The 24,893-nt window shown below is 47.1% G+C and overlaps 1 protein-coding gene across 1 annotated transcript in view; it reads right to left on the bottom strand.

Annotated features, from left to right (window-relative positions):
• The window catches only part of ORAI1 (ORAI calcium release-activated calcium modulator 1), a 23,937-nt gene extending 950 nt beyond the window's left edge, over nucleotides 1-22,987 (bottom strand). Inside the window, exon 1 of the mRNA XM_040346924.1 lies at nucleotides 22,572-22,987. Coding sequence (XP_040202858.1) covers nucleotides 22,572-22,685 — 114 coding nt within the window. The 5' untranslated portion in view covers nucleotides 22,686-22,987. The remainder of the gene's footprint in view (nucleotides 1-22,571) is intronic.
• Nucleotides 22,988-24,893: the final 1,906 nt, after the last annotated feature.

Raw genomic sequence — 24,893 nt, 5'->3', positions numbered from 1 at the left:
AATTTGTAAAGGTCACGACACACTACACAACTGGTTTACAGCACAAGAAGCAGCATGTGGGCGGCCTAATGTTTTTTTGGTGTAATGAACATTGCTCTAATTTCGGGTTTTCCGCAACCTTTGCCTGATCCATTCCTCAAGTCTCTCACAATTGTCCTACCCTGAAGCAAAGCGAAATGCAATAACGGAAGTCCACAATCCATGACAAAAGTTAGGGGGTGGTCCTCCAACAGCAGGTTTGTGCCTGAAAGGTATTTCTCCCAAACTTCGGGTCCAACCCCCAAAAGTGGGTGTCCAACCTGCAGTCCAAAACAAAACCCTAAACTTACCGTATATACTCGAGTATAAGCCGAGTTTTCAGCACATGTTTGTGCTGAAAATGCCCCCTCAGCTTATACTCGAATCAACTTTTTGCGCCCGATCTCCCAGACTTTGGGGACCCGGTACCGGCTGGCTGTAGGTCCCCCTGGACACCAAGCTCAGCACTCGTGTAGCCCCACTCTTCCTCTACAAGTGTGCAAAGTTTGTTGTCCGGGGGACCTACGGCCGGGGAGCACCGATTTTTCAAAGCCGGGCACCCCTTCCATAGACTCCCATGTTAAACGGTAATTTCTCCGATGACTTTGGGGACCCGGTACCAGCCCGTCGTAGGTCAGCTGGACCCAGAACTTGGCACACATGTAGCCCAATCTCTCCTCTACAAGTGTGCAAAGGTTGCACCGATAGCGCACTTGTAGTGCAAAGTGGATTTGCCTTGTGTTATAAAAAAAAAAAAAAAAAAAAAAAAAACATCAATGTCTCGTTACTGGACTTTTATAAATGCTATTTAAACAAAATAAAATCCCCCTCTTCACAATCACGCCTTATTCACATCATCAGATTTTAGCAGCACCTATATTTGTGGACAACTATTTTCAAGGCTAAAAGCACAGGAATGGGAAAATTGGAACCGGAATTTCAGATGAGCACCATAAGATTTCATTGGGAATAGCTGCTAGTTACTACACCCATTGAACCAGATGTTGAGGCATTCATTTATCAAAAACAGTGTCAAATATCACACTAGTTTTAGGTTGCTCTCTAACTTTTATAAATTTATGACAGACTTGCCTGCACACAATGCCCTCCAGCGCAGCGCTGTCACGGCTCTCCAGTGCTTTCTATCTTCACCCGGTTTGTGGGCTCCGGCTGTATAAATGGCCTGGGCCATGATGTCACTCTCACACATACGTGACACGGCGCAGCTCTCTGCATTGCACGGCACACTGAAGGCCCTGAAAGCAGGACGTCACTGCGCATTCATAGATGACGTCATCGGCTATTGCCAGTGTGAATATCTCCTAAACGGTATGCATTCAGGAGATATTAATTTTACCTACAGGCAAGTTTGATGGTAAGCTTACCTGTAAATACAAGTTTAAATAAAAGTTTTACAGCTGCTTTAAACAAATTATGGCTGGTGGGAGGTGCTGCATAAAGCTTTCTAGGGTAAGGTCTAAATGTGATGTTGAGCTGTCACGATTGACAGAACTGAAATACAATGACTAAAAGAGGTGGGTCAAGGACAGCTCAGTTGGGGAGGAAAGAGCTAGATGATGCTGGATATCCTCTAGCCAGGAAACAAAGCAGGTTCTGTCGAGCAACTTCTAATGCACATTGTGAGATATTCAGTGTGCAGTGAAATCATCATAAGCTGTTTCAGTACAGAAGAGAAGTCTCTACAACTGCAAAAATGAAGGCAAGGCTGGAGTTCAGTTTTACAGAAAATCCTGCCAGGGTGGATATTTAATAACATAATCAGGAGATTATGTATATTAATATGGAATTTACAGGATTACCAGAGAGAACATATCCCTTAACAAGCCTCACAAAATTCCCTTCTTGGCAACCTGTTTAAAGTGGATTCGCAGGAAAATAAAATTGAAGACACCCTTTACAGTGCTGTTCTCTAATAATTCAAAACCTATAAATGGATATTTTTGTAAATGTAATAATTTCTCTTGTTTTTTTACAGTGCTTTCCATATTTTCTTGCATAACAGAAAATCAGGACAAGTGTTAAAGCAGCAAGCACATGAAGAGTAGCAAGTAGTAAATTCCATATTAAGTGCAGCAATGTGGGTACTTTCATTTAAAGCAAAATAATAAAATCACAAGATAAAAAAGGGATGTCGGCACATGCAAGGATATATGCGTGTCCATCCGCTCTAGGGGGAAGACGAGCTGCATCGTGTGGAGAGGCACCTTCGGTCATGGCTGCGCTGGTGGCTCCCAGTGCTTTCTGGTCCACCGGTACACTCTGGAGAAGCCATCCGAGGTTGCATCTACCCCACCTGACGTTGGGATGCAACCTCGGGCCAGCTTCTCCAGAGAGTGTTACCGTGGACCAGAAAACGCTCACTCGGGTTGGGTGCCCCCTGTAGCAAGCTGCTGGCTGAGGGGCACTCAAAAAGGAGGGAGGGGCTATGAACAGCAAAGAGGGACCGGAGAAAAGGAGGATCCAGGGTGCTCTGTGCAAAACCAACTGCACAGAGAAGTCAAGTATAACATAACATGTTTGAAAGCAGAAGAAGAAAAAAAAAACCACTTTACCCACATTGCTGCACTTGGATGGCTCTGCTCTTCCTGTTCTTGATTCTGCAGAGTTCCTTTTAGGTCAATCATAAAGTGGAGGTTCACCCGGAAATGTTAATTTTTAACATTAGATTGAGGCTCATTTTGTCTAGGGGAATCGGGTAGTTTTTTTAAAAACAAAGCAGTACTTACCGTTTTAGAGAGCGATCTTCTCCGCCGCTTCCGGGTATGGGCTGCGGGACTGGGCGTTCCCATTTGATTGACAGTCTTCCGACGGTCGCATACATCGCGTCACGATTTTCCGAAAGTAGCCGAACGTCGGTGCACAGGCGCTGTATAGAGCCGCACCGACGTTCGGCTTCTTTCGGCTACTCGTGACGCGATTTATGCGACCGTCGGAAGCCTGTCGAAAGACTGTCAAATAGGAATGCCCAGTCCCGAAGACCATACCCGGTAGCGGCCGAGAAGATCGCTCTCTAAAACGGTAAGTACTGCTTCGTTTTTAAAAAAAATACCCGATTCCCCTTGACAAAATGAGCATCAATCTAATGTAAAAAAAAATAATTCGGGTGAACTCCCGCTTTAACTACTTGCCGACCAGCCGCCGCAGTTATACGGCGGCAGGTCGGCTCGGCTGCGTGAGATCACGTAGCTATATGCCATCTCGCGGATCAGCCAATAGGGGCGCGAGCGCGCCGCAGAATATGCGCGCGCCCCCTGCTCGAAAAAAAAAAAAAAAAAAGAGAGTTTTGCCTTTAGTTATAATAAAAAAATAAATCTGATATTAGAACCACTTTAAACGATATGGGCCAGATTCAGAGACAGCGGCGTATTTTTGTGTGGGCGTAGTGCATCTCATATGTGCTACGCCGACGTAACAGAGGCAAGCCGAGTATTCACAAAGCACTTGCTCCCATATTTACGCCAGTGTGGCGTAAATAGGCCGGCGTAAGTCCGCCTAATTCAAAGTAGGCAGGTAGTGGGCGTGTTGTATTAAAATGAATCGTGACTCCATGTAAATGAATGGCCGTACGAACGGCGCATACTCAGAATCACGTTGCATATACTCCCTAAAATGCGTACGACGTAAACGTAACCTACGCACAGCCCCATTCACGTACGACTTACGTAAACGACGTAAAATACGACGGCTGTTCCGACGTTTCCGTCCATACCTTAACATGACTTACCCCTGCTTTATAAGAGGTAAACTTACGCCGGACGTACGCCTTACGTAAACGGCGTAGCTTACTGCGACGGGCGCAAGTACGTTTGTGAATCGGCGTATCTAGGTCATTTACATATTCGACGCGTAAATCAACAAAAGCGCCCCTAGCGGCCAGCGTAAATATGCACCCAAGATACGACGGCGTAGGAGACTTATGTCGGTCGTATCTTGCATTGAGAATAAGGCGCATAGATACGACGGCGCATCCTAGAACTTACGCTGCGTATCAACAGATACGTCGGCGTAAGTTCTCTCTGAATCTGGCCCTATGCGTTTAAAAAATAAATAAATAATAATAATAAAAAAAAAAAAAGCATAACTAAAAGCTAGGCAGGTTGTATCAAATTTCCATTACTTTGTAAAAATGAGTAATGTATGCTTAATGCAGTTCATAAGTGCTTAGCACAAAAAAATAGTTTAAGGATTTTCTTTTTTATTAAGAAATTCCTAACTGCTACTGGGGATGTATTAGCTGAACATTTGTTACCAGCTCAGTGTTTGCAGCCAAGCAACGCCTCTGCTGGGACAATTGTCCATTTATTACATACTTCATAAAAGCCTGCACAAACAAAATGTGACCGGGTGTAGTCCTGTTCTAGGCCAGCACAGGTAAAGAAAGATATTGTACAGATTAGATCCCAACAACAGCCAATATTTTGCATAAAGCAGAAAGAAAACAAGAGTCACTTAGTTTTTGTCCGTGACTTGTTCAGACTGCACACATGTTGTGGATGTTCAAAGACAGGTACAGAAAAATAGGATCCTTTTCTCTGTCGTCCATGGACGGACACAGCTCCTTAACCACTTAAGGACCCCCCACTGTATATATACGTCCTCTTTTTAAACATGGATATCTCAGTAACGGCAGCAGCTGCTGCCACAACTGAGATATCCATGTTTTCAGCTGGCGGCCGTGTAAACGATAACGGCGGTCTCCACGGCGGATTCGCCGCGAGATCGCCGTTATCGGTGGCGGGAGAGGGCCCCCCCCTCCCGCCGCTTTTCCGCGCCCTCCGCCGCTTACCGCTCGGTAGCGGCGGAGGAGATCCGATGCTGCCGCCTGGAGAGTGAGGACTTGAGTGAGGGCAAGATGGCCCCCACCCGTCCTCATAGCTCTGCTGGGCGGAAGTGACGTAAAAACGCCAGTCCCGCCCAGCCTCTTAAAGAGACAATTTTTTTTCTGTCATTTTTTTAAATGACAAATTTTCCTTTTTTTTGCATTTAAGCCTAAATATGAGATCTGAGGTCTTTTTGACCCCAGATCTCATATTTAAGAGGACCTGTCATGCTTTTTTCTATTACAAGGGATGTTTGCATTCCTTGTAATAGGAATAAAAGTGATCATTTTTTTTTTTTTATATTTTAGTGTAAAAAATAATAAAATCAATAAAATTAAATAAGAAAATAAAATTTTTTTTTTTTTAAAGCGCCCCGTCCTGACGAGCTCGCGCGCAAAAGCGAACGCATACGCGAGTAGCGCCCGCATATGAAAACGGTGTTCAAATCACACAAGTGAGGTATCGCCGCGATCGTTAGAGCGAGAGCAATAATTATAGCCCTAGAGCTACTCTGTAGCTCAAAAAATGCAACTTATAGAATTTTTTAAACGTCGCCTATCTAGATTTTTAAGGGTAAAAGTTTGACGCCATGCCACGAGCGGGCGCAATTTTAAAGCGTGACATGTTGGGTATCATTTTACTCGGCGTAACATTATCTTTCACAATATATAAAAAAATTGGGCCAAATTTATTGTTGTCTTATTTTTTAATTCAAAAAAGTGAATTTTTTCCAAAAAAAGTGCGCTTGTAAGACTGCTGCGCAAATACGGTGTGACAAAAAGTATTGCAATGACCGCCATTTTATTCTCTAGGGTGTTAGAAAAAAAAAATATATAATGTTTGGGGGTTTTAAGTAATTTTCTAGCAGAAAAAAATGTTTTAGTCTTGCAAACACCAAATCTGAAAAACACCTGAGGTCTTTAAGTGGTTAAATCTTGACATTTGGGTTATATTCCTGTTCATAGGAGATCCTCTCCTGATAGACGGAACATAACCCTACAGTCAAGATTAAAAAGAAGCTGTGTCCGTCCATGGACGACAGAGAAAATAGGATTTTTGTACTCACCGTAAAATCCTCTTTGAAGTCCATGGACGGACACAGCTTCCTTATAATTTTGACTACAGGGTTATGTTCCGTCTATCAGGAAAGGATCTCCTATGAACAGGAACATAACCCAAATGGCAAGATTTGAGGAGCTGTGTCCGTCCATGGACGAAAAGAGAAAAGTACTTTAAATGCTAACTTGCGTTATCTTACTTTTGCAATGTTCCTCTGAACTTATTGGGAAATCAAGGAGAGTCAAGTCCCTAGAACAGCCCCTCCCTGCTTTTATCATTGCCTTCTCCCCTTCGGGGAGTAATTACTCTGTGCTTGCCAAGCGTCTCCGCCCATACCCACAGTACATAACATATGTAGCTACCAGGTGAGGAGCAAAGTGAAATACTACAGACCAGCCATTCTCACCCAGGGTTCCTCGAGCTGTGGCTGATTGACCTCTCATCCTATGGTACTTGCTACCTGACAGGGAATTCTTCCACTTCCCACTGATCCCAAATTTTAGCTAGGGTTTCCCCAAGACCCACTGGGGTAAAAAGTTTGGGAAAGGCTGCTATACAGTAGAGAATGTAAAATATATATAGAATAGTTTTTCACATCACAGCAGCATCCACACATAGGAAAACATTAGAGGCGATTTATTCTTACAAAGCAAACACCACATTGTATACCGATACTAATATTTCAGCATTTCTCTTCTCCTTCACTTAGCTAACACGACCCCAGTGCTGACAGAAATGTGCAAACAAGGTCCAGAAGTCCTCCTTATCAACTGATGACATCATTGGTTGTTAGAACGCTGGCGGCTGGCTCACATGGTGCCCAAGGTTGTAATGCGGCACAATAAAAACCCTTGTCTTTGTAACAAAAAGATAGGCTTAATCCACCCACCAGCTTGACAATTTTTGGCCAATTTCTAGGTATTTTGCCATGGCACCCCAATTTGAAAAGGCTGGTCTAGCGACAGGGTCTCCAAAATGTCACTAAACTGTTTGAGGATAATTGCCGAAATATAAACAAGGTAAGCAGCAGATAGAATGGTATTTCATCTCTCTGTAGCAGTTTGCGTGGAGTCTCTTTAACAGCAAATTACGTTTTTCTCATGCGAGTAAAATTACTACTGGCCATACATATTCATGCAGAATTCAGGAGGCAGCATCTACTTTATTGAGCCTCAATTGTTAGGCAACAGATGTTTCCAGTCTTCTAGTGAAGAATACCTGCATACATGCATGTTAAAGCGGGGGTTCACCCTATCGACGGGAAAAAAAAAAATATTTTTTTCTTTTACCTTAAAATCAGGCATTGTAGCGCGAGCTACAGTATGCTGTCCCGAATTTTTTACCCCCGTACTCACCTTGTAGTCGTCCATCGAAGATACCGGGGAATGGGCGTGCCTATGGAGACGGAGGATGATTGACGGCCGGCTCTGGCGCGTCACGCTTCTCCGGAAATAGCCGAAATAGGCTTGGTCTTCACGACGCATGCGCATAGCCTGTGCGCAGGCGCCGTGAAGAGCCGAGACCTACTCCGGCTGTCTTCGGGGAGAGTGACGTGCCAGGGCCGGTCGTCAATCATCCTCCCTCTCCATAGGCACGCCCATTCCCCGCGGGAGCCGAAATCTACGATGGACGACTACAAGGTGAGTACGGGGTTAAAAAAATCGGGACAGGCATACTGTAGCTCGCGCTACAATGCCTGTCTCGATGGTAAAATGTGTCGGGGGGGGGTGAACTACCGCTTTAAGGACATTTCAATTGTAACCTCTATGTGACCACAATACAAATCTAAACCTTGCAGAAGAGAACTTGGAACGCGCAAATGTGTGTGTTACTAGTTCTTAGACCAGGGAGGGACATTTCCTGTGTGACTGAAATAGACCGACAACCAGGTTCTGGGCCACTGATTGGGAGGGGGATGGGGGCGAGTCTGTGTCTCGCAGGGCTGCGAATGCAGCGTATAGGCAGATTGTGTACAGGGCTACCCCAGAGCACTGGATGGTACAAGCTTCTTCCCTGCTCTCCGAACCTGGGAGCAACTGCTTCTTCCCTCTGCCCACTTCACTTTTTCCACATTTTGTTAGTCTTATTCCAAAATGGATCGAATTCTTTATTTTCCTCAAAATTCTACAAACAATACCCCGTAATGACAATCTGAAAGAGGTTTGCTTGAAATCTATGCACATTTTATTTTATCAGGCGAAGGAGTCCTGGTGGTTCTAAACTTCTTCCATTTACAGATGATGGAGGCCACTGTGCTCATTGGGACCTTCAATGCTAAAGAAATGTTTCTGTACCCTTCCCCAGATCTGTGCCTCCATACAATTCTGTCTCCGAGGTCTACAGACAATACCTTGGACTAAGGTCCCTTTTCACACTGGGCACGGGAGGTGCCATTTTTTAGCGCCGCTATACCTTCGTATTTACCACAATATTTGGCCGCTAGCGGTGCGGTTTTAACCCCCGCTAGCGGCTGGAAAAGGGTCAATACCGCCAGAAATGCGCCTCTGCAGAGGCGTATTACCGCAGTTTCCCATTGATGTCATGGCAAAGTCTGTGAATACTTATGTACATGTGATTTTTTTTTTTTTTTTTTGGATTTATAAATTTGCAAAGAAAATCACATGTACATAAGTATTCACAGCCTTTGCCATGACACTCAAAATTGAGCTCAGGTTTCCACTGATCATCCTTGAGGCTGGGTTTACACTAATACAACAACAGTCATCCGACTTTCATCCTACTTTGCTCTGAGATATCGGTCCTACATCTATCTTTCATGAACAGGATACTACTTTGATCCGACTTTGTGATAGTCTGACTTGTTCTTTGACCAATCAAAACAATCCCAGAGTGAGATAAATTATTTTGAATGCTGCTGTAATCACAATGTCGGATGTCACAAGTCGGATGGTAAGGACAAGGATCCTACTTTAATCTGACTTCAATGATATTCAATGGGCTGAAGTAGGATCAAAGTCGGACCAAAGTAGTACAGGTAGGGTTGTCCCGATGCCACTTTTTTAGGACCGAGTACAAAGTACCGATACTTTTTTTTTAATGTCATGTGACAGTTTTTAAATATAAGAATGTCTCTTACATTGGTGGTCAGTGGGAAGGAGGTCCCTTACATTGATGGTCAGTGGGCACAGGGTATGGTGCACATCAGGGTACTAGGCATGGCAGGGCACGGGGTACTGGGCACATCAGGGTACTAGGCATGGCAGGGCACAGGGTACTGGGCACACTTGCCCTTCAGTTTCCTTTAATGCAGTGTAGCGCAGGAAGCGGCTCACATCTGTAATAAGTCCTTACTATCCTCTATCATGTTGCGCTATTCCCCAGCAGCCCCTCCTCTCCTCACCTGCCCTCCATCTCAGATGATGTCACAAGCATACGAGAGGAGGGGAGGGGCCACCAGGAACAGCACGACATGAGAGAAGACAGTAAGAACTTATTACAGCCGCTTGTTACCCGCTCTGCTCTCCGCCCGCTGCTCTCTTGTCAATAGACAAGTATTGGACGGCATCGGCAGCATTTGTGCGAGTACAAGTACTCGCGCAAGTGCTCGGTATCGGGACAACCCTAAGTACAGGGAGCATTTTCAAAGTCGGACCGACTTGTGTCAAACCAGTTAAGACGGCTCTCATAGTGAAACATTCATTTTCACACATCATGCGACATGAGCTCCCAATGTAGGAGCGTTTGTCGGACAAGTGTGAACCCAGGCTGAGATGTTTATACAACTTGACTGGCGTACACCTGTGGTAAATTCAGTTGGTTGGACCCAATCTGGAAAGGTACACACAGGAGCACAAACCAAGCCATTAAAGGGGGCCATACACGGTTCGAATTTCGAAAGAATTTTCGTTCGTATTTCGCACCGTTAGTGGCCTGCAGCAACAGCCGATTTTCGTGCGGCAAGAAAATTTGAGAAATCCGACATGTTGGAAATTTTTAGAAGAACGAACGATTTTCTGATCAATAATGGGAGAATCGTGCGAGAAATGTAATAGAAAAAAAAACGCGCATGTGCAAGAAAAGGATATTCCCGGAGAGAAAAGAATATTCCCGGAGAGAAACGAACATTCCTGGCAACATGAATATTTTGTTGGCTGAATTTCGAAAATCAATGGTGGCATCATCGGATCACAAAAAGAAAAAACCTTTCTGATTTTGAAAAGAAAATTTGTTCGAAATTCGACCGTGTATGGCCTGCTTTAGTCCAAAGAATTGTCTGCAGACCTCGGAGACAGAATTGTATGGAGGCACAGATCTGGGGAAGGGTATAGAAACATTTCTTCAGCATTGAAGGTCCCAATGAGCACAGTGGCCTCCATCATCTGTAAATGGAAGAAGTTTGGAACCACTAGGACTCCTTCGCCTGGTAAAATAAAATTTGCATAGATTTTAAGCAAACCTCTTTCAGATTGTCATTATGGGGTATTGTTTGTAGAATTTGAGGAAAAGAATTTGATCCATTTTGGAACAAGACTAACAAAATGTGGAAAAAGTGAAGTGCTGTGAATACTTTCCGGATGCGCTGTATTTCGGTTGAAGGCTGGCGCTTGCTGCAAAAGAATCTCCACTCGAACGTTTGATGAAGCTGTCCTGCTTAGACCATATAGCCTCTCTGCAGATTTGGCCCACTGATGCCATTCCTCAATCTGCCCATGAGGCTGCCAAAGAACAAGTGGGCTGTGCCTTAAAGCGGAGCTTTTTTTAAATTGCAGAAAAGACTTGCAATATCTCTTCTGCAATAAAATACATTCATATGCCTATATGCAGTGTCCCCTGGCATGTAAACGGAGCTGCACATGTGCTGACCCAACTGCTAGCTAGTCAAGGTAGAAAAACAAACGTTACAGTTTATGCCTAGCCCTAGACGTTTAAAAAACAGTAACAGAAGCAGACAAACAGGGTGTGAGGGGGGTTTAACCACTTGACTTGCATTTCCTGTAGAGGAAGGACCAATCAATTCTCATGTTGCGCTCCTGGAGGGCAACTGGGGGAAATATTAAGATTAGTGAGCAATTTGATCAGAGAATATATTCTCCAATAAATATTTCTGACCAGTTGGGACGCTCCCAGTGGGAACTGGAATTTAGCTCAGGTTCACACTGGGCTGCGGGAATGAAGCTGTGCGAGTTCAGATGAACTTGCGCGATTTCTCTCCCGCTTGTCAGTCCCGTTTTTGGCCGTGATTACAGACACATCTGTACAGGTTTCTACACAGATGTCAATGTAAACTGTGGGCCGAAATCGCAAAAGGTAGTACAGAAACTACTTTTTGAAATCAGTGCGGCGTCGCACTGATTACAACGGTGCAATTGCCGCCAAATTCCGCAGATTGCACATGCGATTTAACATGTTAAAACACTCCAGTGTGAACCAGGGCTTAAACCCATGAATCGTATAGTGGAGCTATACAGTATGTGCTAGAATCCTTCAGTGAAATATCCGAATTCCTATATCATCCCTTACTAAACTAAACAGCCTGGAAAGTAACTGCACTTCTGACAGGCTGTATGAATGCTTTTTAGCACATATTTCTAGTAAGAAGAAGTCGCTCTTTTTCACATGCATTTCTCAAAAGAAAAATGTCACCTCTTATCTTGACATGGAAATCATGTTCTAAGCAGCAGTGCAGAAATGTCCTAATCTATTAATACTTGCATTTCATAATCCTAAACTATGCACAAGCTTAACGGCTAAACTTGGGGCTAGAACACACATCAGAGGGAAAAAAATTCTAAATAAATTGACAAGGAAATACTTGTTAGCAAAAAGTTATTTGTCAAAGGCAGTCGACAGGAAAACCAGCTGTAGCAGTGCAGATAATTTACCATATGGAGAGTATTTACACTGGAAAAGCTGCATAAGGAACCCCTTCACAGTAATGCATCTCTTAAAGTGGTTGTAAAGCTCAGACATGAAATAGAAACAAAGCCTATCTATAGTGTGGGCTTGTCTCAATTAAGGAGCTCCAAGTGTCACGTCTGTCTGCTGCTTCATTTTTCTATCAGCATGAATCACCTCTGGCAAGTTTTCTTGACACCAAGAGACAAAAGGTGACAGGGGAGGGACCTCCTTCCGATTGACAGAGTAGGCTAGGTTCCTGTGTGCTGTGTGAAGGGGGCGTGTCCATTTCCTCCAATCAGCTCTTAGAGCTCTCCTCACTGAGCTCTGCAGAGTGTAACTTCAGCTCTCCGCCCCCTTTTTTCTAAACTCTCAGACACGCTAAAAATTCAGCACTTTGAACATCTCTAGGGAAGAGAGGATTACAAATAAACAGGTACAACTTATGTAGGAGGATTTGTTTCATCTCTGTGTATCACCTGGGGCCAGTCACGTCACTGGGTATATGTAAGGGTTTACAGCGCCTTTGAGGCATGCAATGTAACACAAGTGTCTTTTTTGCATTAAAAGGTATACTGCGTTAAAGCAGCACATTAATTCTCAATGCCACAACAGTGACTGCATCTGATAGGATACAATTACTGTTTGATCATTACTTTTCAGCTCTGCATAGTCAACCTTAAAGCGGGAGTTCACCCTAAAAAAAAAAATTAACATTAGATTGATGCTCATTTTGTCTAGGGGAATCGGCTAGTTTTTTTTAAAATCGAAGCAGTACTTACTGTTTTAGAGAGCGATCTTCTCCGCCGCTTCAAATTTACTTGCTTCATGGCTGACACTTTGAGAAACTGCACCATACTTATGGACTTTCCATGTGCACATATCTGAAACCCTCAACCTTCATTTATGTTATTGTTGCAATTTTCATGTATACTGCCTATGGCCTCTTTCATACGGGGCGTATCAGTGATGATCCGCCCCATGAACCTCAGGTGGCTCCGTATATACCCGCTGAGCCGACGGATGACAGGGCGGTCACCGCACACTGTGCAGGGACCACCCTGTCTTTTTTCCGCTCTCCTCTATTGGAGGTGGGGGGGAAAAATCGGATGAACACAGACTGTCTGTCCATGTTCACCCGATCCGCAGACGGATGGAAAATATAGGGTTTTCCTCCGTCTGCGGAATCGGGGGATTGCGGAACCGGGTGAGATCGGCTGTCAGTGGATGTTCATCCGCTGACACCCGCAATCTCATAGGGACCAATGTATGTCCCTTTTTCATCCGTACACGGATGGATGAAAAAGCAGACATACAGTCCGCCCGTGTGAAAGAGCCCTATGATGACCGTTTGCTACTTTATATTGTTTTTTTTGTTACATGAAATCTTAAAAAAAAAAAAGAAGATTGCAACAGAAAATCCAATCGCTGCAAACCACATAAAAAAAATAGTAAACAGGATTTCTACAGTATGCATTACACTAAATACAGAGCAGTGAACTATGCCAAGAGCCGATTCACACAGGTGTAACACGACTTTGTGCGCATCTTGGGGTGACTTCAAGTCGCCTCCAGGACAGGCGGCTGTGGCCAAACAAACAACAATCAGCTCTGTGGGAGGGAGGGGTTTGCCTGAGAAAACTAGTTTCTCTTCCTGGAAAGTTGCTTCAGTTAAGACAGGGGATCCGACTTGGAGGCGACTTCCATTGAAATCCATGGGTACAAGTTGCCTTGAAGTAACTATGCATTAAGACGGCTCTCATTGACTAACATGTAATTTGACATGTCGTGCTACATTGGGAAATTCCAGAACTATGCGATACAAGACTGGAGCCTCTTAAAGGAACACTAAAGGCAAACTTTTTTTTTAAATAACAAACATGTTATACTTGCCTCCACTGTGCAGCTCGTTTTTCACAGAGTGTCCCCTAACCCTGTCTTCTGGGGTCCCTCGGCTCCTCCTCGCAAAAGCTTTCCACCTTCATGCGAGCGAGCTCGCATGGTGGAAAGCTTTTGAGAGCGCGCTCCCATGATACAGGGCGGGCATAGCCGCTGACTGCATCACTCGGCCCCGCCCTCCGGTGCGCCACGTCATCCGCTGTGACTGACAGCAGCGCCAGTCAATGGCTGCGCTGCTATCAATCCGTCCAGCCTAGCCAATCAACGGCCAGGCTGGGAACCGAAGAGGATCACGTGGACGCGCGCGGGACTTTCGAGGGGTCAGGTAAGTAAAATGGGGGTTCGGGGGGGCCCAGTACCGTCGGATGTTTTTCACCTTAATGCATAGGATGCATTAAGGTGAAAAAACATTTACCTTTACAACCCCTTTAAAAGAGAAGTATGGGTTTTATTTTTTTGGGCTATTCATAATTACCTAGGTGGATGCAGCATCAGACTGATGCTGCATCTGTCCCCCGCTGCCTCCTCACTGAGAGATCGCCGATGGCTCGGTTCTCTCACCTCCCCGAGGGGAGAGATGCTGCCTGTGAATCAGTACCTCTCCTGCTCTGCTCCTCCTTGCTCATTGGAGTGCTCAGCTGTGGAGGGAATCCCCTGTCTCAGCGGCCCACTGAGAGGCTGAGACTGCCATCAGCTGGCGGATCCAGACTTCCTAAGTCAGGATACCGTGGGGCCTGGACTGATCCTGGTGACGTCAGCGGAAAGCGGAATTCAGACCGCTCTCCACTGAAAACGGGTCATAGGAGTGCAAAACGAATTGCACTCCTGTGACCCAGAGGAGAAGCCCAGCCTAAAAAGCTCAGGCTGGACTTCTCCTTTACAAAACCAACCAGGTTTTATATATACATGAAATAAATACCGACACATGTTTATGTGCAAAACAGCTCAGCTTTCCTTTGTTTCTGTTTTCAGAACAATGAAAAAAAAAAAAAAAGCCAACAAGGACAATTATAAATCCCATCCTTAACTCCAAAAACACGCAAGACATATTGGAAACCTAGACATCTACCCATCCCCAAGAAGATGTGTTAAGGCCCGTACACACGGTCTGACTTTTTGCCAACAAACTTCAAAATCTGCAAGTTTTCAAATTTGTCCGATCGTGTGTACGCTCCATCGGACCAACTTTTTCGGGTTTCATCGGACAAAAGGTTCAGTCTGCAAATGGACAAACTTTACGTCAACAAGAGTCCGATGGTGCCTAGTCCGACCGTGTGTACAGCAAGCAATCGGACTTTTGTACAAAGTACAAACGCGCATGCTCAGAAGCAAAGATCAGCCGGAAGCGTTCTTTCTGGTAGAACTAGCATCCGTATTTGAAAGAGCACATTCGTGACGCGGCAAGTTCTGAAATCAAGAAAAGCAGCGCACATTCTCTTCTTTATAATGTGAAGATACTAAAAGCGGCTTTGCTGGTGATACTGACGGAGTAAAAACAAATGTCTTTACTTTGGGTTAGTGTAGTTTGGTTATATGAATTAAACATATTTTTATATATTTTTTTGTGGGGAAAGTTAGCACAACCCCATTGCGCAACATGTCTGCTTGATGAACAGACAAAATTGCACAAAACTGAAAATCGCGAATGCACACAGACGAAACCTCTATTTAGGCCCCTTTCACATTGAGTTTTTCAGGTGGTACAGCGCTAAAAATAGCGCTGCTATCCCGCCTGAAAAACTCATTCACTGCAGACTGCCGAGGGCTTTTACACTGAGGTGATGCGCTGGCGGGAGACAAAAAAAAAAAAAAATCTGTCAGCAGCATCTTTGGAGCGGTGAGAGGAGCGGCGTGTATATCGCTCCTTCCCTTTGAAAACAATGGGAAACCGCAGCAATACCGCCCGCAATGCGCCTCTATAGAAGCGCATTGCGGGCGGTATTAACCCTTTATCGGCCGCTAGCGGGGGTTAATACCGCACCGCTAGCGGCTGATTCCCGCGGCAATGCGCCACTATTTTTAGCGGCGTTAAACCGCCACCGCGGCTCCCGCCCCAGTCTGAAAGGGGCCTAACTCTCAATTAGCAGAAGGAGCCCAAAGGGTGACGCCGGAGAATTTAACTTCCTCTTTTAAACTCTGGTCAGCACGTTGAAACGTCACTACGTTCGTGTTTGTTGCCGAAAAAGTCAGAGCGCGTGTATGCTATGGGTGTGACCGGACAACTCCCTTCGGACAAAAATCCAAGGGAAATGTCCGACCGTGTGTACGAGGCTTTAGGCATCCAAAAGTGAGGCACAACTTTCAAAAGGATCTCTATTTCTCAAACCCCCCACAATGCCTCAATTTCGAGAGCTCCTTGAATTGGGGGCAAGTGAAAAGAAGTCAAAGCATGAATTGGCTGTGCGACAATCAGACATGATAGTTCAGCATGGAAAATGGAGTAGGTTCACACAAAGAACACAACTCTTCTATGAGACATGCTAGAAGAACAAAGAACAATCTGAAAGGTCAGCAGTGAATGGAAAATGTAGGTGACAGATTTAAGGAACACCAGCAATTTGTATGTGGGATGGGGGTGGTGTGGAAAGTTGTGGAACCTAACAGCACCGGTTATGCGACTTCCCATTAATTAGTGTAAGAGACAGTATTGTGTGACATGATGAACGGCATAACTTAGCTGCCACAGAAAACAAATAGAGGCAGTTGTAGGGGGTCCAAAACCTAATTACCACTGACCACAAACTTTTTTTAAATAAATCAACTTTTATCTCCCGAAGATGCTATATGACCCTGGGCTACGGACCAGCACAAAGGCGTAACAGAAATAGTTTTTTCTCGATTTGAATGCTTCCTTGGTCTCGTACATGACTGCTCCTGTTACAAAGAATGGTTGACAACACAGAAATGCATCGTTCTATTGAGGATCTATAAAAAGCTTGAGCAGCCAGCGGCAGATACCGCAAGGAAGTCAACAATTCTGAAATGTTTGAGATACAGAGCTCTAGCCTAGAGGCATGCATAGACTGTATATGACTTTTCTGAATTGACTAAAAACAATGTAATATAGCAACAAAAACAAAGGTCGAGCACTGCTCCAGAGTAATGTCAGTCCTGAGCAAACTCATCACAAGGCCTTTCTGGCGACTATAGAACTGTATTGCCTGACATATTACCACCATAAGCCTGACTCTATGGAAGTCTTGTGATTACAAATGTTTTCATATTTCCACTTCCTTCAAGGTGATCGGTCACATTTACCACACTAGTGGTCACACTAGTGGTCCCTGATGTCTACAGCAATGGTGGACAGGATCACCATGGGGCCGTATGAGAGACCATGGTGGATAGGATCACCATGGGGCCGTATGCGAGACCATGGTGGACAGGATCACCATGGGGCCGTATGCGAGACCATGGTGGACAGGATCACCATGGGGCCGTATGCGAGACCATTTTTATGCCCTCAATGGAATTAGACTGAGGGGGATTCAGAAAAAATGTGAGGAGGGGAATAACCAAGAGAGCCTGAAACAGCTGTGCATGGCAACCACTTTCTAGCTTTACCTTTCAAAGCTTAAAAGATAAGACTACAGTAAGGTTTACCTGTAAGCACATTAATCATTTCCTAATGTACACCGTTTAGGAGATATTTATTATATTTGCGGTCGGCGACAATGGCGCATGCACACTGAGCTCTCAGCAGATGGCATTCATTCAGAGAGGCGTGCTGCGGCCGTGGCGTCATTGCAGCTTGGCCATTTAAACAGCTGGGACCTATCAACCGATAAGGAGAACCAAGTGAAGATGGAAGCTCTGTCGGCAATGACAGCCATTTTTTTTGTGGGGGGGGTTGTGGTTTACTACTGTTTTAACCACTTCCTGCCCGCCGTATGCAGAATGATGGCAACAGGGTGGTTGTGTTATTCTGACTGGGCTTCATACAAAGTCCAGCAGGATAACCTGCTTACGACTTGCATGTAGAGCGGCGATCGGTAATGCGGTGTGTAGCTCTGCCACACCGCATCTCCAATCTAGGTAAAGAGCCTGTGACGTAGAGTCTTTACCATGTGATCAGCTGTGTCCAATCACAGCTGGTCACATGGTAACCAGGAAACACCATTTATAGGTTTATCCTCTATTCGCGCTGACAATGCCCAAGTGGAGGAGAGCCCATCAGTGGCTCTCCTGACAGGGTGTCAGTGCAATGATTGTCAGTTGGGACCCACCAAGGCTGCCCACTAGAGCCCAGGGGGATGCCAACCCGTGCCCACCAGGGAAGCCAGTGCCACCCATTAGTGCTGCATATCAGTGAAGGAAAAAAAAAAAAAAACCACATATTCACAAAATTTTATAAACAGAAATGAAGACCATATCCCCCTGACCTGAAACCTATTACACTGAGCATGTGCAAGTTCTGCAAAGCTGAAATCCAGGAAGTAATACAGTTTGGCTTCAGATGCCCACACTTAAAGCGGATCTCCACTCTAAAGTGGAGTCCCGCTGATCGGCACCCTCCCCCCCTCCGGTGTCACATTTGACACCTTTCAGGGGGGAGGGGGGTGCAGATACCTGTCTACAGACAGGTATCTGCACCCACTTCCGGCCCTACGATACGGGCAAAGGACGGGTTTTTTCTCCGCTTCCCGTCCGTCCCCCCGTTGTATGCTGGGAACACTCGGCTCCCAGCACACAGCGGGAGCCAATCGGCGGGCGCAGCGCGACTCGCGCATGCGCCGTAGGGAACCGGGCAGTGAAGCCGGAGCGCTTCACTTCCTGGTTCCCTCACTGTGGATGGAGGGGGGAGCAGCAGGGTGACGAGCGATCGGCTCGTCATCTGCTGCGATCACCGCTGGACTCCAGGACAGGTAAGTGTCCTTATATTAAAAGTCAGCAGCTGCAGTATTTGTAGCTGCTGGCTTTTAATATATTTGTTTAGTGGCACATCCGCTTTAAGATGGCCACAGTCTAATGATAGTTTATAAACTTTCAAAATTCTGTATTAACCTAACAAAACGGACTTTACTGTACAGACTAACTTTACTAGAATACATTAAGATTGTGTATTACAGGGGTATTTTTATTTGAAAAGTGTAATTTCGGCCGGAACACCACTTTAATTTGTTTAGCAAAAAAAAAAAAAAAAAAAACCCAGTGGTGATCAGATACAACCAAAAGAAAGCTCTATTTGTGGGGGGGGGGGGGGGGGAGGGGATAGTTTGGATACAGCATCGCATGACTGCGCAATTTTCATTTAAAACACCAATTGGCTTGGGCAAGAAGGGGGTGAAATTGTACTGAAGTGGTTAAAGGGTTAAGCAGGCCAGAGACAGTTTTTTTTTTTTTTTGCTGAATGATGAAAAGTTAACAGATTCCTCCATCCACACAAACGAGATGGATGGAGGAATCGGTTTGTTATTTGTCCTTTTTGCTGAATGAAGAAAAGCTAACAGATTCCTCCATCCATCTCTGTTGTGTGGATGGAGGAATCTTAGTTTTCTTTTCCCCCCACTCCCCAAAAGGCATGTGAATACCTCACTTTTGTGCACTCTTTCTTCTGGAATGCCAACCCGCAACAAAGAGGGCTCAGAGATTCTAATTGGTCAGTGTGGTCATGTGCCAGCGCTAACCAAATTGCAACTTACCATTGTGAGTATTACGATGGTATGCAGCCTCCAACTGTGTACAGAATTTTTTCAATTCCTAAAACTACACTGTGTCATGGGCGGCAGAAGATGATAAAAGGAGCAAAGTGCATTGGTGACCAGAGGATGTGGGGGTGGGGCGCTACGAGTTAGTTCCCCTTTTTATTTATCCTGAAAAGATGAATCAACCCTTTAACCCAGTGTTTCTCAACCAGGGTTCCTCCGGGAGGTTGCTATGGGTTCCTTAAGCAATGAGCAAGTTCTGCATCTCAGAATAGATTTTAGCTATCTGTAGGGATAATTCTTCCCAAAGACACAAATGTAAAGAGCATTCTTCCCACTGATCGTCACACTAATGTATCATGAGCTGTAGATATATTTATCAGGGGTTCCCCGAGACCGGAAAGGTATTTCAAGGGTTCCTCTGTGTTAAAAAGGTTCAGAAAGTCTGCTCTACTGAAGACAACGGCTGATTGGTTACCATGCACAACTGCTCCACATCCTGGATAGAAGCAAGCAAAATCCTGGTCCATGTGACCACAGAGACAGGGTTCCAGCAGCACTGACAACTAGTAGAATGGACTATTAACAGATCCCAGAGGGACAGGTCCACCCCTGGTCAAAGGGACATGAGCTGAGGCTTGTCAGGGGAAAAGCAATCCATTACAAAGCCTTGCCCTGCTGCTGTTTGAACAGATCTGCAACACACCTCCCCATGGATTCTTAAAGAAATTGGCTGCTGTACCTACGCAAATGGGCGCTGCGCCACACACACCACCGTAGATGATCAAGGCTTTGTTTAGACTTGTAGTTAGGGGGCAGTAAAAATGCAAGGTTGAGCTGCGTTTTTGCTATTCACCAACTGCCACCCACTTAAGCTGCACTAGACTGGACAAGGATGTTCAGGTGCCGTGATGATTTGTGCTCTCAAAGTTCACCCGACACATAGCGACCAGCGGGCACAAAGTGCTAAAAAGTCAAGCAAATGGGGAAGCACTGAAAAACAGTACAATTACAATACGTTTGTCTGCAAAAATAGGGATTAAAAACAGGAAGCCAGGAGGCATCGCCTTGCTTAAGGCATCGCCTCCTGGCTGCCTATCAGTAGCCTCTGAAATGCAATTTGAACGCAGATCAGACTTCAGAGGCAAGGGAGATTTAGACACGTCTAACTATACCCTACAAGTGGTGAAAAAAGTGCCGTTATTGGTGGTGGGCAGTGCTGGGATATAGGTGCCCTGTGTGCCTGATGGTGGGCAGTGTTGGGATGTGCCCGATGGTGGGCAGTGTTGGGATGTAGGCGCCCTGTGCACGATGGTGGGCAGTGTTGGGATGTAGGCGCCCTGTGCACGATGGTGGGCAGTGTTGGGATGTAGGAGCCCTGTGCACGATGGTGGGCAGTGTTGGGATGTAGGAGCCCTGTGCCCGATGGTGGGCAGTGTTGGGATGTAGGAGCCCTGTGCCCGATGGTGGGCAGTGTTGGGATGTAGGAGCCCTGTGCCCGATGGTGGGCAGTGTTGGGATGTAGGAGCCCTGTGCCCGATGGTGGGCAGTGTTGGGATGTAGGAGCCCTGTGCCCGATGGTGGGCAGTGTTGGGATGTAGGCGCCCTGTGCACGATGGTGGGCAGTGTTGGGATGTAGGCGCCCTGTGCACGATGGTGGGCAGTGTTGGGATGTAGGAGCCCTGTGCACGATGGTGGGCAGTGTTGGGATGTAGGAGCCCTGTGCACGATGGTGGGCAGTGTTGGGATGTAGGAGCCCTGTGCCCGATGGTGGGCAGTGTTGGGATGTAGGAGCCCTGTGCCCAATGGTGGGCAGTGTTGGGATGTAGGAGCCCTGTGCCCAATGGTGGGCAGTGTTGGGATGTAGGAGCCCTGTGCCCAATGGTGGGCAGTGTTGGGATGTGCCCGATGGTGGGCAGAGTTTGGATGTAGGAGCCCTGTGCCCGATGGTGGGCAGTGTTGGGATGTGCCCCAATGGTGGGCAGTGTTGGGATGTAGGAGCCCTGTGCCCGATGGTGGGCAGTGTTGGGATGTAGGAGCCCTGTGCCCGATGGTGGGCAGTGTTGGGATGTAGGAGCCCTGTGCCCGATGGTGGGCAGTGTTGGGATGTAGGAGCCCTGTGCCCGATGGTGGGCAGTGTTGGGATGTAGGAGCCCTGTGCCCGATGGTGGGCAGTGTTGGGATGTAGGAGCCCTGTGCCCGATGGTGGGCAGTGTTGGGATGTAGGAGCCCTGTGCCCGATGGTGGGCAGTGTTGGGATGTAGGAGCCCTGTGCCCGATGGTGGGCAGTGTTGGGATGTAGGAGCCCTGTGCCCGATGGTGGGCAGTGTTGGGATGTAGGAGCCCTGTGCCCGATGGTGGGCAGTGTTGGGATGTAGGAGCCCTGTGCCCGATGGTGGGCAGTGTTGGGATGTAGGAGCCCTGTGCCCGATGGTGGGCAGTGTTGGGATGTAGGAGCCCTGTGCCCGATGGTGGGCAGTGTTGGGATGTAGGAGCCCTGTGCCCGATGGTGGGCAGTGTTGGGATGTAGGAGCCCTGTGCCCGATGGTGGGCAGTGTTGGGATGTAGGAGCCCTGTGCCCGATGGTGGGCAGTGTTGGGATGTAGGAGCCCTGTGCCCGATGGTGGGCAGTGTTGGGATGTAGGAGCCCTGTGCCCGATGGTGGGCAGTGTTGGGATGTAGGAGCCCTGTGCCCGATGGTGGGCAGTGTTGGGATGTAGGAGCCCTGTGCCCGATGGTGGGCAGTGTTGGGATGTAGGAGCCCTGTGCCCAATGGTGGGCAGTGTTGGGATGTAGGAGCCCTGTGCCCGATGGTGGGCAGTGTTGGGATGTAGGAGCCCTGTGCCCGATGGTGGGAAGTGTTGGGAAGCAGGAGCCCTGTGCCCGATGGTGGGCAGTGTTGGGATGTAGGAGCCCTGTGCCCGATGGTGGGCAGTGTTGGGATGTAGGAGCCCTGTGCCCGATGGTGGGCAGTGTTGGGATGTAGGAGCCCTGTGCCTGGCACTCCTCACACTCCGGATGTCACAACTTCTTTATGTGGAATGTCAATGTACGCCTCGCATCCTGTCATCACACATCCTTCCCCTCCATATACAGACACATATCTCATTAATGTATATATAGAGCATGTGATGTGACTGAGATGAATGTATGAAGTTTGAGCCTTGCAGCCCCCCAGTCTAGCAGAGCACAGTCCCCCTCCCCCAGGTGACAGCTGTAACCTTGAGGCGGCACAGCCCGGCGCCCCTCTTACCATGGCGAAGCCGGAGAGCAGAGCCGAGGTGCGGCTGGAGGCTTTGAGCTTGGCCCGGCTCAGGTAGAGCTTCCTCCAGGACAGCGCCTGCATCGAGTGCTCGTCCAGACTCATGAGCTCCACGTAACTCCGGCTAATCCACTCCGGGTAGGACAACTCCTCCTCCTTCACCTCCTGCTGCTGCTGCTGCTGCTCTTAGGGTCGCGGGCGGGATTTCTGTGGCACCGCACTGCGCTCCGGGACCATGTGCCCGTCACTTACAACTGCGTGACCCCCCTCCTCATCCTACTGCCAGACACCCGTCACAGTTACTGGAGCAACACAAGCTCCGAGCGCAAGAGGGCGTCACCTGCCAATTCCCCACACTACTACAGCTCCGCCTCTTCTTACAACCGCCAACCAAAAGTTGCCTGTGTTTTCTTAGATTAGGCGACCCGTCAGAATTTGTAACGGAAGTGACTCGGCCGCAGTAAGGCTACAGTGAAAAGGCGATGTTCCATCAGATACGGCGACCCGTCAGAATTGGTAACGGAAGGACGTTCGGTCGCCGCCATCTTGTTACACCCCGCACTCCTCCACAGTAATGATACCCGGAGAAGGGGGCAAGCGGACATCTTGTTACACCCACCGGAGTTTTGCATTTCAGTTATTTCTAACACAAAACGGAGCTTATATGCTTGGATACAGTATTTGGAAATCCGACAGACTATTTTAAACAGTCAATCGGATTTCCAAATACTGTATTTAAGCATATATGCTCCGTTTCCTGTTAAAAAAAACTGTGGTGTAATGCAAAACTCCTGTGGGTGTAACAAAATGTCCACTTGCCCCCTTCTTGGTGTATCATTACTATGGAGGAGTGCGGGTTGTAGCCAGATGGCGGTGACAGAACATCACTTTCGTTACCAATTCTGACGGGTCGCCATATCTGACGGAACACCGGCATTCTATGAAATAGCCACTACCCATCAGAAAGCCGCTACCCGGCCTACTGCGCATGCCAAAGTGACGTTGCCTTGCGGCCATCTTGGTACACCCGCACTCATCCGCAGTAAGTCTGGAGTTAGAAGTCGGCAAGCGGACATCCTTATACACCCACCGGAGGCTTGTTTTTCACAGTTATTTTTTAAGAGCTTATACAGTGAAATGCAGTATTTAGAAGTCCGTAACACTGTTTTGATGTTTAATTTTAAACGCAGCAGTGTTCTGTCACATCAGCAAACCTGTGAGATCAGCACGCTTGCCACAGCTTTTAAAATTCAACATCAAAACAGTGTTATGGACTTCTAAATAATGCATTTCACTATATAAGCCAGTGTTTCTCAATTCCAGTCCTCAGGCCCCCCCAACAGGTCAGGTTTTCAGGATTTCCCTCAGATGAAAAGGCTGTGGTGATTACTAAGGCAGTGAAACTGATCAAATCACCTGTGCAAAATAATGGAAATCCTGAAAACCTGACCTGTTGGGGGGGCCTGAGGACTGGAATTGAGAAACACTGATATAAGCTGAGTTTACTCTTAAAAATAACTGTGAAAAACAAGACGGGTGTATAAGGATGTCCGCTTGCTGACTTCTAACTCTAAGCTTACTGCGGATGAGGGTGGGTGTACCAAGATGGCCATGAGGCAACGTCACTTCGGCTTTGCATCGCGCATGTGCAGTAGTCTGGGTAGCAGCTTTCTGATGGGTAGCGGCTATCTGAAGAAATAGTTCAACTCACCATAATGCTGAATCAGTGGGAGCCCCGAGCGTGTCACTTGCCACGTCGCCTGCCACCAGATGTCATCAGGTGTCCCTCCTTACATCAGGCATCCCCAGCAGAGTCCCTCCTTACATCAGGCATCTCCAGCAGAGTCCCTCCTTACATCAGGCATCCCCAGCAGAGTCCTTCCTTACATCAGGCGTCCCCCCGCAGAGTCCCTCCTTACATCAGGCTTCCCCAGCAGAGTCCCTCCTTACATCAGGCATCCCCAGGAAAGTCCCTCCTTACATCAGGAGTGCCTCCTTACATCAGGCGTCCCCAGTGGAGTGCCTCTTTACATCAGGTGTCCCCAGCAGAGTGCCTCCTTACATCAGGCGTCCCCAGCAGAGTGTCTCCTTACATCAGGCGTCCCCAGTGGAGTTCCTCCTTACATCAGGCGTCCCCAGTGGAGTTCCTCCTTACATCAGGCATCCCCAGCAGAGTCCTTTCTTACATCAGGCATCCCCCCGCAGAGTCCCTCCTTACATCAGGCTTCCCCAGCAGAGTCCCTCCTTACACCAGGCATCCCCAGGAAAGTCCCTCCTTACATCAGGAGTGCCTCCTTACATCAGGCGTCCCCA

This window comes from Rana temporaria, chromosome 1 (genome assembly GCF_905171775.1).
Source record: "Rana temporaria chromosome 1, aRanTem1.1, whole genome shotgun sequence".
NCBI lineage: Eukaryota > Metazoa > Chordata > Amphibia > Anura > Ranidae > Rana > Rana temporaria.
The sequence above is the reverse complement of the archived record's forward strand: the minus strand, read 5'-3'. Positions and strand labels throughout refer to the sequence as shown.